At 45.9% G+C, this 18,483-nt stretch overlaps 1 protein-coding gene across 5 annotated transcripts in view; it reads left to right on the forward strand.

Annotated features, from left to right (window-relative positions):
* The window catches only part of KBTBD12 (kelch repeat and BTB domain containing 12), a 57,433-nt gene that overhangs the window by 27,558 nt on the left and 11,392 nt on the right, over positions 1 to 18,483 (forward strand). For 4 of the 5 annotated variants that reach the window (XM_034776988.1, XM_034776986.1, XM_034776989.1 and 1 more), the window contains one exon: positions 2,902 to 3,099. In XM_034776988.1, the coding sequence (XP_034632879.1) occupies positions 2,902 to 3,099 (198 nt within the window). Of the gene's footprint in view, positions 1 to 2,901; positions 3,100 to 4,407; positions 4,449 to 18,483 lie in introns of those variants that run through there. The other variant, XM_034776990.1, reaches the window with a different exon arrangement.

Raw genomic sequence — 18,483 nt, forward strand, 5'->3', positions numbered from 1 at the left:
GGGCTCCAGCTGCGCTGGGGAAGCGCCGGTCGGGGACGCAGGGTCTGGGGGCTGCCCGGCAAACCGTGAAGCCAGTAGCGCTCGGGCAGCCCTTTTCAAGTGGCTGGGAGTGGGAGGGAGGAGGGGGCGGAGTTAGGGCGGAGTTGGGCGGGGAAGGGGCGGAGTTGGGGCGGGCCTGGGTGGGAAATGGGTGGGGCCAGGGCCCCGTGGAGGGTCCTCTTTTTTTATTTGTTCAGTATGGTAACCCTATTAAACCTTGGGTCAAGTGCTGTAGCTCTTTTTAGAAATCTCACATTGGTACCTTCTTTGCATTTTGTCAAATCTGCACTGACAGTGTTCGTAAATCAAACAACATGTGCTGGGTCATCGTCTGAGACTGCTATAACATGAAATATATGGCAGAATGCAGGTAAAACAGAGCAGGGGACATACAATTCTTCCCGAAGGAGTTCAGTCACTAATTTAATTAAGGCACTATTTTTTTAACGAACATCATCAGCATGGAAGCATGTCTTCTGGAATAGTGGCTGAAGCATATGAATGTAGAAGTAGGACTGAGTGGACTTGTAGGCTCTGACGTTTTACATTGTTTTGTTTTTGAGTGCAGTTATGTAACAAAAAAAAAATCTACATTTGTAAGTTGCACCTTTCACAATAAAGAGATTGCACTACAGTACATGTATGAGGTGAATTGAAAAATACTATTTCATTTATCATTTTTACATCTGTGTGTAAATATTTGTAATAAAAAATCATAATATAAAGTGAGCACCATACACTTTGTATTCTGTGTTTGTAATAGAAATCAATATATTTGAAAATGTAGAAAAACAGCCAAAAATATTTAATAAATTTCAATTGGTATTCTATTGTTTAACACTGCGATTAATCGCAAATAATTGTTTTAATCACAGTTAATTTTTTTGTTAATGACATGAGTTAACTGCGATTAATCGATGGCCCTAGTTTAAAAACAATCCCAGTGAAGAGGCAGATAAAAAACTCTATTTACAACATTCAGGACTGTAGGCTCCTTTCACTGACAGGCCATTTTAAATTACACCACTTTAGGGGCAAAGTTTCAAAGGCCCCTCCCCAAAACTGCACTAGCAATATATGCAGTCATACCCTTTCAAATGTAAGTGAGTAATGAAGTACATAAGCATCCATTTTGGTCTCATACACTGGTGGGGTCCTGAATGGGCATGTGTATTTGGAGGCCCTTTGGAAATCTGATCTTTAATGTGGAAATTGCATGAATATTGCTGTCATTTTATATTTAAAAGTGAGCACACACGTACACACAAAAGAGCTGCTTTAGCATGGAGATGCCATCAATGCTCATTATAGGGTATTGTATCCAGTGGCCCAGATGCAGAACCTGCTGGGGTGCATCAGCATATTAATCCTTGAGATCTAAAGGCTGTGAATTCAAAACCCAGAGCTGCTCACTGGAAAATATTTAGAGAGACAGTACCTGCCATACAATTTCAGTGTGCAAACATTGCACACTGAAGATGGAGTGAGGGTGGAGAGATATTGGTGCTGGATGTTGCAATATGTTCCAAGAAATGAAAACCAGGAGCAGTTTTTTTTAATGGCCCAGCCATTCTAAAAACAGAATCCAGACATCCTAATTAAGTCTCACTGGTAGGGCTTGTTTTAACTCACAAGAAAAATAAGAATTAAAATTCTGCTGCTGCTACTGCCCTCACAATGCATTATGTGTTTCCATTTGGAATGTGGTCTGAGAACGGAATTTGAAAGGAATATAAAACCCTACATATTTACCCATTTGTACCATTATGGGATTAGTCTTTCTTGAGTCTCTACGCAGACTGAGACTAAAGAAAACTGGGTTCTAATCTTGAATCTGACACTGACTAGTTATATGACCTTGGACAAATCACTTAATTGATGTGTCTGTTTCCTCATCTATAACATTGATTTTGTAACACCTGCCTCTCAGAGGTGTCTGAAGCTTAATCAGTTAGCATATGTAAATTACTTACAGCAATCTGAGATCCTCTGGTAGAAGGTGCAAATAACAAAATTTATATGAAATATCTCTATTGCTAAGTATCTACCTGAAAACTTGCATTGATGTATCTGATACTATGCATTTCACTGAAATACAGTGGTATCCCATAAGATCAGTTTGGGCAAGTTTTGTTTTGACTTACAACTGAATGATCACTATATCCAGAGCCATAAAGCAGTGAATTTTCAAAATCAGATGCATATAGACATTCAAAATCACCATCTCACATGTATACAGCAAGTTTTACCAGGCATCTTAATACCTGGGCGGTAGGTCAGACAGATATTAACTGTCTTGCACTGACATTCCTTGCAAACTGGACAATTATTTTATCTGCAGCCAGTTTGCCCTTACAAAGGGATGAAACTCTTTTCTACCTTTTGAAAAATCCAAATGCCTCTTGATTAGTGAGAGTGAAGGGCAAACCCACTGACACCAAATTACTTTTGGAAAGTAATTTTTGATCCTTATAACAGAATGATCATATGATCTGGCCACTACAAACAAACAACAAGTAATTACAGTCAAATTCTATTGTGTAATTAAAAAAAAAGTAGGTTGAGTACCTTGGCATTTTGCAAAAGTGCCTCTTATCCTGCCTGCCATATCTAGATGAAAATGGAGCTCCTTTGGGGCAGCAGTGAGTTCTGTAGTAAAGGTGTGGTGGCTTTTAATTTGAAAGCCTCTTATTACCATGCTTCTGGAGATGAAGAGAGAAAATCTATTAAAAAAACTGAGAGAATGTAAATAAAAAAATAACCCCATAAGGACTAGAAAGCAGCCAGTTTCGGTGGCACTCTGGTACTGCAGTATTTCTATCTTGGTGTCCTGGTGTATCTGATACATATCTTTCTCTGCAGGAGGAATTGGCTGCTTGGGTCGAGACAGGGGACAGGCACGGCAATGTCTTGATGCAGTGGAGATTTATAACCCTGATGGGGATTTTTGGAGAGATGGGCCTCCGATGCCTTCTCCTCTACTCAGCTTACGAACCAACTCCACTAGTGCAGGCTCGGTGGAAGGGAAGCTATATCTCTGCGGAGGATTTCATGGAGCAGGTACTGAATACATCTGAAAGGAGTTTGATGTTTCTTCCATAATTTAAGCTTTACCATTCCATCACACATACAGTCCCTGAGCGGATGACTGAGTAGCCTAATCATCAGGTTTAAAATACCGAAACTCCCCAGCCCCATAGAGTTGCATCCTACCAGAGTGGATTCAGCCGTTTGTATTTCTGATTCTTAATGTCAATATAAATTGAGTTCCATGCTGTTTACTTGCTGTCAAACTTTTGGCTGAAACACATAAGGGCCAGATTCTGATCTCTGCTACATCTGTGAAAATCAGACTCCACTAACTTCAGTAGAGTGACTCCAGATTTACACTAGTACACCTGAGATCAGAGTCTGCCGCTAAGTTTCTATGTTAGGCACACTAAAAAGTTTTGGATATTTTTTTTTTTCTAAGAGTAAGGCTTTGTCCTGAGTCAGAATTTCTGTTCAGCATAGCTACCTGGCCTTCATTACCACAGTATTTAAGCACCTCATTCCCCCCACCCCCTTTCATCCTATGGCTGGGAGATATTAATGGACTACTTGAATGGTACCTTGAAATATGTGTTAACTACTTATGCTAAACAATCTGTTCCATCTTGTATTTAGCTGACACGCTCTAAGGGCTTGTCTACACGTAAAGTGCTTCAGCAGTGCAGCTGCGCCGCTGTAGCGGTTTGGTGAAGATGCTACTACACTGATTGGGAGAGCTTCTCCTGTGGTGTAGTTAATCCACTTCCATGAGAGGCGGTAGTTATGTCAACGGGAGAAGCTCGTACATTTCCCAGACCTGAAGAAGAGCTCTGTGGAGCTCAAAAGCTTGTTTTCTAATAAGGCCTTTGCACAGCACCCCTGTGAGGTGGGAAAGTGCTGCTATTCCCCTTTTACAAGCAGAGAAATGGGACTTGTCCAATATCCTAGAATCATAGAACTGGAAGGGACCTCAAGAGGTCATCTAGTCCAGTCCCCTGCACTCAAGGCAGGACAAGTATTATCTAGACTATGCCTGACAGGTGTTTGTCCAACCTGCTCTTAAAAATCCCCAGTGATGGAAATTCCACACCCTCCATAGGCAATTTATTCCAGTGCTTAACTACTCTGATAGTTAGGAAGTTTTTCCTAATGTCCAACCTAAACCACCCTTGCTGCAATTTAAGCCCATTGCTTCTTGTCCTATCCTCAGAGGTTAAGGACAACAATTTTTCTCCCTCCTCCTTGTAACAGCCTTTTATGTACTTGAAAACTGTTATTATGCCCTCTCTGTCTTCTCGTTCCCAGACTAAACCAAATTTTTTCAATCTTCCCTCATAGGTCATGTTTTCTAGACCTTTAATCATTTTTGTTGCTCTTCTCTGGATTTTCTCCAATTTGTCCACATCTTTCCTGAAATGTGGCACCCAGAACTGGACACAATACTCCAGTTGAGGCCTAATCAGCGCTGAGTAGAGCAGAAGAATTACTTCTCGTGTCTTGCTTACAATACTCCTGCTAATACATCCCAGAATGATGTTTGCTTTTTTTTTTTTTTTTTTTTTTGCAACAGTGTTACACTGTTGACCCATATTTAGCTTGTGATCCACTATGGCCCCCAGATCCCTTTCTGCAGTACTCCTTCCTAGGCAGTCATTTCCCATTTTGTATGTGTGCAACAGATTGTTCCTTCCTAAATGGAGTACTTTGCATTTGTCCTTATTGAATTTCATCCTATTTACTTCAGACCATTTCTCCAGTTTGTCCAGATCATTTTGAATTTTAATCCTATCCTCCAAAGCACTTGCAACATCTCCCAGCTTGGTATCATCCGCAAACTTTATAAGTGTACTCTCTACTCTCCCACTCACAATATCACATAGTGAGTCTGGGACAGAGCAGGAAACTGAACACAAGTCTACTGTATTCCATGCTAGGATCGTAACTTTTTGAACCATCCTTTCCTGCTAGGTTTACGTTCTTGCACTCCATATCATAGGTTACTACAGTGTATGTAGAATCTTTGTAAAACACTTTGGTATGAAAATCACTTATATAAAACTACACTTCTATTATCTGTATGCATGCACAACTCCCAATATGCACACATAAAACCTCCTGAGAGAGCACCAGCTGCCCCATTTCTTTTTTTAGGAGAAAGTAGATAGGCAGATATATTCTCCCTCACTGAGTGTCATCTCAGGCTAACTGTCTTCGTATGGTATCACTCTGAGACGTATCCTTCACATGGCAATGATGCCTGTTGCATTGAGTTTCATGTACATTTTACTTGTGCAGTAAACTCTCATTTAAAGCTGCCTGTCTAGTTGAATGATAATGCTGTTTTGTCACATAGGGTTCTAACTCACCTTCTTTCCCATTACCACTGTGAGCGGGGGGGGGGGAAGTTGTATATGAATATTATCTAACAGGCATGTTCTTGTGTCATCTTTAAGCCAAGAATTTTGTGACCTCAAAGCACTAGTGGTTATGACACATAGTCGTGTTTCCATGGCAAACATTGTGCCATCATATTTTACTAGTTTCTCACAGCAACATTCAGATTCAAAAACAAAAAGCCTAAACCAACTAAGTGCAAATTTCAAAAGACTGATCAGATGCATCAGTAAATGAAGCAATTACATTCAGCATGACTAACTGTTTAGTATGAAACTTTCTGAATAAGGGCACTATGGTAGCTTCAGAGCCATGAAAAACACCCAGTCTGAACACCATCACACTTCGGCACTGAGTCATATGTAGAGGGTGCTGGTACTGGGATTGGAAGAGGAAGAGAAGGAGGAGTGTGTGTGTGTCTGAAAGTCCCCAGGTGGATTTCAGAATGGTGAAAATCTTAGAATCATAGGGTTAGAAGGGACCACCAGGGTCATCTAGTCTAACCCCCTGCCAAGATGCAGGATTCGTTGTGGGCAATGGCTAAACCATCCAAGCCAGATGCTATCCAGCCTCCTTTTGAAAACCACCAGTGAAGGAGCTTCCACTCCCTCCCTAGGCAGTCTGTTTCATTGCCCTACTGTTCTTACAGTTAAGAAGTTTTTCCTGAGATTTAATCTAAAGTGAAGTTTTGTGGGTGCATTAGGTGGGAAGTCAGACTAGATGATCATAATTATTCCTTCAGGGTATGGATCTATGGACTATCAGAAGTTAGGTTTGAGTGGACACTTTTTGATTTGGCCCCCTTGCAGTCTTTCTGTTACGTGTTTGTACAATGCCAGCATAATGGGTCCCTGATTCCTCATTGGGCACTAGTGCAAAATAAATAATTACATAACATTATTTTAATGTAGGTGGGCTTTTTATTAGATAGCAAATCCAGCACTTGGAAGTTAGTAAATGTCAGTTTTACAGTTGTCTGTACAACCTTCGTTCTGCCCCGAATACACTAATGAGGCAGGGTCCCTGCAGAAAAAATAGTATGCAATCATGTCACTAAAAACTGTATCATAATGCATGTGCACAAGGGGGCCAAAATACAGCTGTACGGACAACCATAAATCTGGCCTTTGGTTTTCTTACTTTCAGACACTTGACTTTGCAAATTAAATGATGTTCCTTTACAGTTTTTTTTTTGGGGGGGGGGGGGAATTTCCTAGTTTTTATTAAAGGAGAAAGGTAAAACCAGACTTTATTATGCACAACTCTAGCAACCACCAATCACACATCATCAAGAGGGTTTGAACTCTAAGTCATCAGCATGATAGAAAAGACATTGACCACTCATACTACAGGACTAACTGGCAGCAAAAGGCTATTATTCCAGAGGCAAAAATGGGCAGGTGGGGTCATATACTGGGTCCAGAGGAGTGGTTGAGGTAAGCCTGGTTCTCTCTTCCCTCCCATGTCCCCTGGAAATTGGGGGAGCTCCTGCCCCATGTGGTGCCACTGAGGCAGGAGGAGGAATGAGCCACTGGTGCTATGTGTTGGGTCCGGCCTGGGGTGAGATCTGGGGTTGATGGAGGAAGCCTGGCTGGGCTCTCCCTCACCCTCACATAGCTGCTCCAGCAGCTCCCAAGCATTTCCAAAATGGTGTGTGCTGCTGCTGCTTTAGAGCAGCCTGGACTCAGGGCTCTAGAATATTCCTGTTTGGCTGCTATTTTGGCATGCTGGCAACGTTTTCCTCAGGCACACAATGGAGAGAAGGGGTCGGGTAATTTTCAGATGTTTATCACTCAGCCAAACCTGAAAGGAATTTCACAGGACAAGCTCATGGCACATCTGTAACCTCAGCCGAATTTCAAAGGGCTGCTCACTGCTGTGAACTCTAGGGGTGTCAGAGCGTCTCAAAAAAGGCCAAAAACAATTTTTATAATGGAAGTTGTTAGGCAACCTAAATATCAAGGTTGCTACCAGCTCTCCCTATAATAATAAATCAGTCCAACCCCCACAGCCCTGATTCATCTTTGCTTGTACTTAAACCTAATCTGGATCTAGTGCAGGGCTCAGGTTGCACCTCCTTAGTGAACTGGTATGGTTTGTTTTTGTTTTATGTTTTTGGCTGGCTGCCATTTTGATTTTGCTCCTGTGCTCTTCACACTGTCTAGCTGCCACTCAATAGCCATTTTGCGTTGTTGTTGGCACCCCTGGAGAATCAGAGGCCAGAGGCACCACATGCAAACACACACCTGGGCTTAAAAGCACCAGGTGTCAACTACCTGAAGGCCCCAGACTTGAATGAGGAGAAAGTCAATACTGCACCCTGGCTACTGCTCCCGCCACCAAGTCCCTGGGCTGCCATTACCTTAAACTCCCATGGTTGGGGGCTCCACCCATTGCCACCTCTCAAGTCTCTCAGCCTGCCTGAGAGAGTACAGCTGGAGTAGCAGTTACAGCATCCCCAGCAGCACAGGAGGAGCAACAGTAGAGGTTTTTAAGGCCTGGCTTGACAAAGCCCTGGCTGGGATGATTTAGTTGGGAATTGGTCCTGCTTTGAGCAGGGGGTTGGACTAGATGACCTCTTGAGGTCCCTTCCAAACCTGATATTCTATGATTCTATGATTAAGGCAGGAGGAATTATTAATCTATTTGTCTCTGACACTCTGCTCCCCCAGGCATCCCAATGTCACAAATGCTATCTGTCAGCAATACTGCAGCCCCCAGCAAGATGCGGAGAAATGTAGTGTTTTAATTAATTAAAATCTTGTTGACAATTGCAGTCTATGGTTTTGCAGACAATGATAAGTGCTGCTCTTAAACTGAACATTCAGAACAATGCAATGGGCAATAGCCATCTAGTGTTTTACTAGGTGTTTTGCTGAGCTACTACCATAGCTACGGATTTTAAACCAGCTTTTGTAGATTGTCTGCATAATGGTCTTGTTGATACATTTTATATTTCCTTTGCCTTTTTACATAAAATGAAACCCTAACACCTGCACAGGTTGACAGCTATTAGTGTTACGAGCTGGGTGTATGGCATAAGCGGTCACATTAGCATGCTTCACTGAAGGATGTGGCAAGCTCATGTTAAGTTATTCAGCATTACATATTTATAAAATGCCTGCCAGTTGGGTTTCCTATTTCTTTCACTGATTCCAGAGATAAAAACGTTCTTGGGTTAAAATCGTGGAGGGGTGTGTGTGTGTGTGTGTGTGTGTGTGTGTGTGTGTGTGTGTGTGTGCGCGCGCACCCTGTGTTGGAAGTGGGTTATTTGCTTTCATTCTAGGTTTGAACAAGGTGCAAATTTGTTGACCTTCACATCATGTTGTCAAGCTTATGTGCTTTCCCAGGCTCTGTGGGGGGAGGAGCGGGGAGGGGCATTGAATTGATCTGAGGAATTGGTAAAAACTGTACTTTTGCTAGGGGTTTTTGTTTATAGATATTGACCCAATTGTATAATTAAGAGATTTGTAGGAATAAATTCTTGGTATAAATGCAGATATAATTTTTAAAAATTAAATACTATTGTTTGCTAAGAGCACATGCCTAGATTGTCACTCAAAACTACCACCCGCATATGTCCTTGGCTGTTTTGCAAAACAAAAGGAAAACTACCTGAATTCAGCTATTAAAGGCCCTACCTCAAATACAGGGTCTGCTGCTATTGGCCCATCACATATAAAAGTCCCTCTGATCCTCATCAATTAACTCCACTTGATACTGAGCTAGGTGTATTTGAAGTGGCAGTTAGCCCCTTCTCTACCTCAAATACAGTTCATAGCAGTAATATTTGTTTATACCAATGTTACTACAATGAATTAAAGATGTAGCTAGTGTGTTTGTGCACCACGGCCTTCTCCTGGATGAAATCAGAGATGCTTAACTGTGTGTCATAGGACCCATCCTGTTAATAACAACTGGAGATTCTCCTTTAGCTTAAGTGGTAGGGGAATCTCTGATTTTGGAGCAGAAAGGCCTGAGTTACATCCTTGAAGTTATTATGAAGTTCCAAGTAGCCACAGTATGCAGCATAGTGACACTCATGAAGTCCTAGCCAACCGTGGAATTGTTACTTTTATATACAGATATTTAAATAGCTAACCCAAATGCATTTAACTGCCTTCTCATTATTTCCATGAATTGTACTCTTGAAAACAAATATATAAATTGGAATAGTGTTTAGTTTATAGCAGGGCAGTGCCATGTTGTAATTGCTGTATTCCAGCCGAGCTAATGACTTTCCTGAGAGTGGACTAGCGTAACGGTTATTTATTTTGACTAATCTACCATAAAGTCCGCTCCCTTCAGTCTCCTCCATTATATGATTTAGTTGGAGAATAATTGTTGTGCTTGTTTTGGATTATAGTGGTTACAGTACATTACTTGAAGAGAATTAAATTTAGACATATTAAGGAGCCTGGCACAGTAAATACTGTACTTGTGAAGTTTGGGGGATGTGGGATTGGAACAAAACTGTTTCTCAGGCACCCTGCTATGTTCCCAGTTAAATAAAGCAGGAGGGCAAGTTCTTGGCTGATTGCTGCCTGTTTGCAACCCTGCTTGTTTCCCTGATCAGTTAGAATTTACCAGGTAACACTGAATATTTAAAGTTCTCCTGTCCACAATGGTTACTTTTTGAATATATTTTCCTATTAATAAATGGGAGGCAGAATCCCTGTTTTGTTTTGCACAGAACTAGCTCATCATAGGCTGTCAAGCTGCAGGCACTCAACCATCTATCAAGCCTGCATACGGAATCCACACTAAGAAGCTGCCGAATGACCTTTCACCTAATTTTCACACTAACCAGAGTAATATGTAATTCAGCTCTAGGGAAACATAGGAGCAAAAGAGAGAAAGAGAGAGAGCTCTCTAGCAAGCTCTGTTCCTAGAGATGGCTGCCCACTTATCCAGCATTCATCAACCTAAAACACAGTAACTAAGGCTGATATAGGTCACAGAAGTAATGATGATCTGCACCTGCTTGCTACAGCTTCTGAATTTGACCCCGTATCTCTGATGGGAAGATATTAGTAATCCAGTCACACTTCAGATCAAGGTTTCATTTATATCTAGTTTAGAAAGGGTTAATAAATGATTAATAGATGTTTTATTAAATGTTCAACAATTGTTATAGAGTCCAATAGGTTGCTTATAAATATGGCTTATAGCCATGTATAACATCTGCTAATGTACTTATAACTGTCTATAACATATTGTTACCCCCTGGGGCCAAAATGTGCGGTCTAGTAGGTTGTTCCAGCTGGCAGCAGAAACCGGTGATAGTCAGGATTTATTTGATGTAGCTTTGTTCGTGTGTAAAGAATGTACAAAGTCCTGCGTCTCTGAATGCAGAAGGAACCAAGAACAAAAGGACCACTTTCTTAGCTTACAGCCCAAGCCTAGGGTTGCCAGTTTTGGCTGGCCACAGTCCTGGAGGTTTCATCACATGACATTAATATTTAATTAAATATTAATCTTTAATTCCTGGAGACTCCAGGACAGTCCTGAAGGGTTGGCAACCCTGCCCAAGCCGCTTTAGACCCAAAAGCTGTCTCTGTAGCTTTATCCAGGGTCACCCTGTGCTGAGAGGCTACTGCTAGACTTCCTTGTGTTTTTTTTTTTTTGCCTCGCCTTTTGCTCTAGTCTTACCTGTTCACCATTTCAGTGTGTGTGCTTTCCACCCACACACCAGCCCACCTGGTCACAACGCCTAGTCAAACTCTCCGCTCACCTGCTGCTAATTTCTGAGCAGACTGTTAGGTTTTGTTTTAGGTGTGACCCTTAAGTGTCTCTTACAACTGTCTTAAATGTGGGACTTGTTCACACATCAGTTTGAATGAAGTTTTAATTCAACCCCTAACCAGGGCCGGCTCCAGGTATCAGCAAAACAAGCAGGTGCTTGGGGCGGCACATTTCTAGGGGCAGCATTCTGGTGCCGGCCATCACAGGTGCTGACTCCAGGGCATGGGGAAAAAGTGCCCCTGCATCCCCAGCTCTCCTCCACCTGCTCACCTGAGCGTGCCGCCGCCGCTCCGCTTCTCCTCCCTCCCTCCCAGGCTTCCTGCGTGTGAAACAGCTGTTTTGCGCAGCAAGTTTGGGAGGGAGCAGAAGCCGGGCGGCGGTGGTGGAGCGGAGTGGTTCCTCTACCCCCCCGTTACTTCCTGCCCCCCCCCACCCTAGCTCACCTCTGCTCCACCTGCTCCCCTGACTGTGCCGCCACTCCGTTTCTCCCCCCTCCCTCCCTGGCTTGCCACGTGCAAAACAGCTGTTTCGCGCAGCAAGGCTGGGAGGGAGGAGAAGCCGAGCGGGGGGCGCTCGGGGGAAGCGGAGGTGAGCTGGAGCGGGGAGCTGTTCCTCTATCCCCCGTTACTTCCTGTGCCCTACCACGCTAGCTCACCTCCGCTCCTCCTGTTCCCCTGAACGCGCTGCTGCTCTGCTTCTCTGCCCTCCCTCTCCTGAGAGGGAGGGGGGAGAAGCAGAGCTGTGGCGCACCCGCGGGAGCAGGCAGAGCGGAGGTGAGCTAGGGTGGGAGGTTGCGGGGGGCCCCCAGGAAGCAATGGGGGGGAAAATGTGGCACGCCCGGGGGAGAAGGCGGGGCTGGGGATTTGGGGAAGGGGTTCAGAAGGGGTGGAGTTGGGGCGGGGCTGGGGGTAGGGGGACATGAAAAAAAGGGGGGGTGGCCAAAAAATTTTTTGCTTGGGGTGGCAAAAATCCTAGAGCTGGCCCTGCTCCTAACAATGTTTCACACACCTCATAACGATATACTGCTTGTGTCTACAACGTGCTTATAACGTTTATTAATCCTTTCTAAACCATTTATAAATGGGATCTTAGTACAGAGTGGGACCAGTAATTCTGCTTCTATAAGGGCCTGGTCCTGCAGCCTTTACTCATGTGCTACTGAAGTCAATGCATCTAATCTTGCGACAGTTGAAGTTAATGTGAGTTTTGCCATTAACTTCAGTGGGAACAAAATCAGGCCTGAGGAGACTACGCATGAGAGTAAGGGATGCAAGATAAAAGGATAAATAATTACAAAGTTTCTGGATATTGAAACCCAAACAAAGACAGTTGAAATAGCAGTGGAAATGGGAGGTCCTCCCTCTAGGCCACCACATCCACCTTTTAAAAACAGCGTATAATTAGGGAGTGCACTGACTGCTCATGAAAGTGAGACTGTAGGGATAGGAACATTAGACAGTCAGGTAGGCAGATTGATGGAGGCTTTGTTTGTACTGGGTTCATTCTCTGTACAGATCCACTGAACTGTAAGTTACATCGCATCACTGTAAACCCAAGTCACAATGTGCCTCCCAGTTCTCCCCTAGCTCTGGTAGGTCCGTACCCTGCACCAATTCTATGCCTGCCACAATGTGCGCTGGCCATTGTGCTGAGGGGTAAAGCCCAGGCTTTCCCTGTTCCCTGCACACATGCACAGGTAAGGAGATGTAGTGACTCTGCAAAGGGTGTGCTCTGTGATGTGGGTAGCCAGCTCAGAGGAGTTAGGGGGCACATTATGCCCCCTTGCTCCCCTGCATGGGCACACAGGATGGTTCACAATCTGGCCCCTAGTGATGGACAGAAATGGGTTGCGTACAACAGACCTGGAGAAAACATTTTTCTCTTTTGACCTGTTGCAAGTCAGGATTTCATGTCTCCCATGGTGACAGACTAACAAAGCATTTAACCCATTGCAGCAAAAGCATGTGCATTCTCCTGCCCCCAAGCTTGTAACATTGTAACAGGTAATTAGGGCCTGGTCTACACTAGGCGTTTATGTCGAAGTTAGCGCCGTTACATCGAATTAACCCTGCACCCGTCCACACCGCGAAGGTATTTAGTTCGACATAGAGGTCTCTTTAATTCGACTTCTGTACTCCTCCCCGACGAGGGGAGTAGCGCTAAATTCGACATGGCCATGTCGAATTAGGCTAGGTGTGGATGGAATCGACGCTAATAGCTCCAGGAGCTATCCCACAGTGCACCACTCTGTTGACGCTCTGGACAGCAGTAAGAGCTCGGATGTTCTGAACTGCCACACAGGAAAAGCCCCGGGAAAATTTGAATTTGAATTCCTTTTCCTGTCTGGCCAGTTTGAATCTCATTTCCTGTCTGGACATCGTGGCGAGCTCAGCAGCACTGGCAACGATGCAGAGCTCTCCAGCACTGATGGCAGTGCAATCTCAGAATAGAAAGAGGGCCCCAGCATGGACTGATCGGGAAGTCTTGGATCTCATCGCTGTGTGGGGCGATGAGTCCGTGCTTTCCGAGCTGCGATCCAAAAGACGGAATGCAAAGATCTATGAGAAGATCTCTAAAGACATGGCAGAGAGAGGATACAGCCGGGATGTAACGCAGTGCCGCGTGAAAATCAAGGAGCTGAGGCAAGGCTACCAGAAGACCAAAGAGGCAAACGGACGCTCCGGATCCCATCCCCAGACATCCCGTTTCTACGAGGCACTGCATTCCATCCTCGGTGCGGCCGCCACCACTACCCCACCACTGACTGTGGACTCTGAGGATGGGATAGTGTCCACGGCCGGATCCTCGGACATGTTAGCGGACGGGGAAGATGAGGAAGGAGATGAGGAGGACGAGGCAGTCGACAGCGCTCACAACGCTGATTTCCCCGACAGCCAGGATCTCTTCATCACCCTTACAGAGATCCCCTACCAACCCTCCCCAGCCGTTACCCCGGACACAGAATCTGGTGAAGGATCATCCAGTAAGTGTTGTAAACATCTAAACATTTATTTGTAACAGAACATGAATATTAACAATTTAAAAAATGGGTTTCTCATGATTAGTTTGATTAACTTTACGGTTCAGTCATGGGCAGTGCAACTATTGAAAAAAAATCTAGCAATGTCCGGTTTTGCATGATTGTCCTGCCCAAGCCGCTCTACTGTTTAGTCCCTGCTACTGCAGCTACAGTAAGATGCGGTCTATATGTCCGGGGATGGAGCAGAAATCCTCCTGGGACATCTCAAGGAAGCTCTCCTGCAGGTAATTTGAAATCCGCTGCATTAGGTTCTTGGGGAGAGCGGCCTTATTGGGTCCTCCGTAGTAGGACACGTTGCCGCGCCACGAGACTAGCAAGTACTCCGGAATCATTGCTTGGCACAGCATGGCGGCATACGGCCCTGGTCTTTGGAGGCTTTCCCGGAGCATTCTCTGTCTGTCACTCTCAGAGATCCTCATGAGGGTGATGTCGCTCATGATGACCTGCTTTGAATGAGGTAGGGGAATGTTAGTGTTGGGACTGCTTTACCGTTCCTTTACAGAACTGTAACCGCTGGTTTGCAGCCACGCGGTGGAGGCGGGAGAGGGGCAGCCGAAAGGGATCGTTCCCGGGGACAGCCGCGAGGGTGTGGCACAGGAGCAGACTTCCTGCTTGCCGGATTGCTGGCAGCAGGGACTGACATTGATTTCAATGTGAAATGAGGCCATTGCTAATATTAAAGTTTTAAGCTGCCACGAATCTACGGCTTACCATGTCTGCGTGCAAGAGCAATTCCGTTGTCCTGACACGGTTCTCAAATGTGCTCTGCAAAACCCCAGACACTGAATGCGAAGGCCGAGAATTCGACCTTGTGCTGAGTGCGCATGTGATAGGTGCTGTGCATGGTCCTGTTCACAGAGAAAGACTATGTTCTTTGTTCACAACTACATTTATCTTTCTGAGGAATTCACTCCCTTTTTCCCATTCCCACAGCCCCATCTGCGACTGTCTCACAACCTAGCCTGTCATCACACTCCCAGAGGCTAGGGAGGATTAGGCATAAGAAGAAGAGGACACGGGAGGACATGTTCTCAGAGCTTATAGCCTGCTCCAGAGCCCAGGCAGCACAGCAGACCCAGTGGCGGGAGAACTTGACCCGAATGCACCAAGCCAACATGGATCGGGAGGAGAGGTGGCGTCAGGAAGACCAGCAGGCGACTCAAACCCTGCTTGGACTACTGAGGGAGCAAACGGACACGCTCCGGCGCCTTGTGGATGTTCTGCAGGAACGGAGGCAGGAGGACAGAGCCCCGCTGCAGTCCATCTCTAACCGCCCTCCCCCGCCACCAAGTCCCATACTCCCTTCACCCAAAGTGCACAGAAGGAGAGGCGGCAGAGTCCCTGCTAACTCTCACTCCACCCCTGCAGAGAGCTCGAGCAGCAGAAGGCTCTCATTCCCCAAAGTTTGACAAGTTCTTTCCTTCCCGCCTGACACAAGCCCCCGTCCAAGTTTCACTTCCCAGTTCCATGTGTAGTTGATAATAAAAAATATGTTTCTGTTAACTACTGTTTCCATCATGTTCTTTTGGAGGAGGGGGGGAAAGGGGGTTGGTAATTGGACAGGACAGTCACCTTTGGCAGGGTACATAGTCGGGGGCAGGCACAGCAGCAGGGCACATACATAGTGCAGTGATGCAGTGACTACTTACCCTGGTTAGTCTGGGAGGTTGTTTTCATGTTATGTGGTGGGGGGTGGGTTGCTCTGTGACTTTGTGGCAGGGGAGGGCAGTTAGAGATCTTAAGCGGCGGTCCTTAGGCAGGATCACAGAGCCACACAGCAGGGGATCTGTAACCGTCCTCCCCCTGCCACAAAGTCACATAGACCCCCCATACACACAGTCCCTATCAGGAGGGGTGACAGGCTCCGTTGAAACAACCATCCCACCGCAGCGGAGCCTGTCAGTCCTTGAGTTTAGAAGCTGCATTCGCGCGACTACACTACACCCGCTCCGCACCACAGTCTGCGTCCCAGTTTTAAAAAATTCCCGCAAAAACAGTATTAAAGAAAACGGTGTGCTTTAACAAAGTAGAACTATTTTTATTTTGAAACGTGTGTTGGAAGTGGGGTGAAGGGGGTATGTAACTGGATAGGATAGTCAACATGAACTGGGTAAAGAAACGGGGGCAGGTTCGGCTTCTCTGTACACAAACTTTAAAGTCACAGGTTACCCTGCTCACTCAGGAACTTTGCTTTCAAAGCCTCCCGGATGCACAGCGCTTCCCGCTGGTCTCTTCTAATCGCCCGGCTGTCTGGCTGTGAGTAATCAGCAGCCAGGCTATTTTCCTCAACCTCCCACCCCGCCATAAAGGTCTCCCCCTTGCTCTCACAGAGATTGTGGAGCACACAGCAAGCTGCTATAACAATGGGGATATTGGTTTCGCTGAGATCACAGCGAGTCAGCAAGCTTCTCCATCTCCCCTTGAGACGTCCAAAAGCACACTCCACCACCATTCTGCACCTGCTCAGCCGGTAGTTGAAGAGTTCTTTTTCAGTGTCCAGGGCACCTGTATAGGGCTTCATGAGCCAGGGCATTAGCGGGTAGGCTGGGTCCCCGAGGATGACTATAGGCATCTCCACATCCCCAACAGTTATTTTGTGGTCCGGGAAGTAAATACCTTGCTGCAGCCGTCTAAACAGACCAGAGTTCCTGAAAACACGAGCGTCATGAACCTTGCCCGGCCATCCCACGTAGATGTTGGTAAAACGTCCCCTGTGGTCCACCAGTGCTTGCAGCACCATGGAAAAGTAGCCCTTTCTGTTAATGTACTGGCTGGCCTGGTGTTCCGGTGCCAGGATAGGGATGTGAGTTCCATCTATGGCCCCACCGCAGTTTGGGAATCCCATCGCTGCGAAGCCATCTATGATCGCCTCCAAGTTTCCCAGGGTCACTACCTTTGGCAGCAGTACATCAACGATTGCCTTGGCTACTTGCATCACAACAACCCCCACGGTAGATTTGCCCACCCCAAACTGGTTCGCGACTGACCGGTAGCTGTCTGGCGTTGCAAGCTTCCAGAGGGCTATGGCCACTCGCTTCTGGACAGTCAGGGCTGCTCGCATCCGGGTGTCATTGCGCTTCAGGGCAGGGGACAGCAACTCACAAAGTTCAAGGAAAGTTCCCTTCCGCATGCGGAAGTTTCGCAGCCACTGTGATTCATCCCAGACCTGCAGCACTATGCGGTCCCACCACTCAGTGCTTGTTTCCCGTGCCCAGAATCGCCGTTTCACAGCATCAACATGACCCATTGCCACCGTGATGTCCTCGGCGCTGGGTCCCCTGCTTTCTGAGAGGTCTGTGCTACTCTCAGACTTCAGGCCATCACCGCGTTGACGTAGCCTCCTCGCCTGACTTTTCTGCATCTGCTTCAGGGCAACCTGTATGATAAGCTGCGAGGCGTTGAGAGCGGCCACAACTGCAGCGATGGTTGCAGCGGGCTCCATGCTCACAGTGCTGTGGCGTCCGCGCTGTCAATGACTGGAAAAGTGCGCGAAATGATTTCCCGCCGGCGCTTTCAGGGAGGGAGGGAGGGCGGGAGTGATGGACGGATGACGACAGTTACCCAAAAGCACCCTGGCCCCTTTTTTTTTTACCCAGAAGGCATTTGCGGCTCCACCCAGAATTCCAATGGGCGGCGGGGACTCCGGGAACTGTGGGATAGCTGCCCTCAGTGCACCGCTTCCAATGTCGACGCTTTCCCCGTTAGTGTGGACTCACAAAGTCGAATTACTGTCCTTAGTGTGGACACACACGTTCGACTTTGCAATATCGATTCCAAAAATTCGATTTAAGTAAAATCGAACTACTCTCGTAGTGTAGACAAGGCCTAGGAGCGCAGCTATGAATGGCCATGAATAATGTGTTGTAGTCATGCTATATGCAGAGAACATTATGTGTTTTCTGGTAAAGAGAATCACAGATGTGTAAAGGACCTTAAAAAGACAGGTAAAAACCCCATTGGGTAAACAAACCAATGCTGGAATCAAAGCATTTCAACAGTGACAAATCAGATTTGGAATAGCTGTTAAATGCCAATGGCTAGAGGAGTTGGAGAATAAAAGCCCAGAATAAGGGTCTGCCAGACATTTTGGGGATCTGGTGTTGGTGGTTGATCTGTAATGCCTGAATGAATCCTTCAAGAAAAGATAAGTGCAGCCAGTTAACGATTTAGCAGCTAGAGTTTTAGTGGCTGTTTTGAAGCTGATCCAGGACAAAAAGAATTAGGGTGCAGTAGAG

This window comes from Trachemys scripta, chromosome 7, assembly GCF_013100865.1.
Source record: "Trachemys scripta elegans isolate TJP31775 chromosome 7, CAS_Tse_1.0, whole genome shotgun sequence".
NCBI classification, from domain to species: domain Eukaryota; kingdom Metazoa; phylum Chordata; order Testudines; family Emydidae; genus Trachemys; species Trachemys scripta.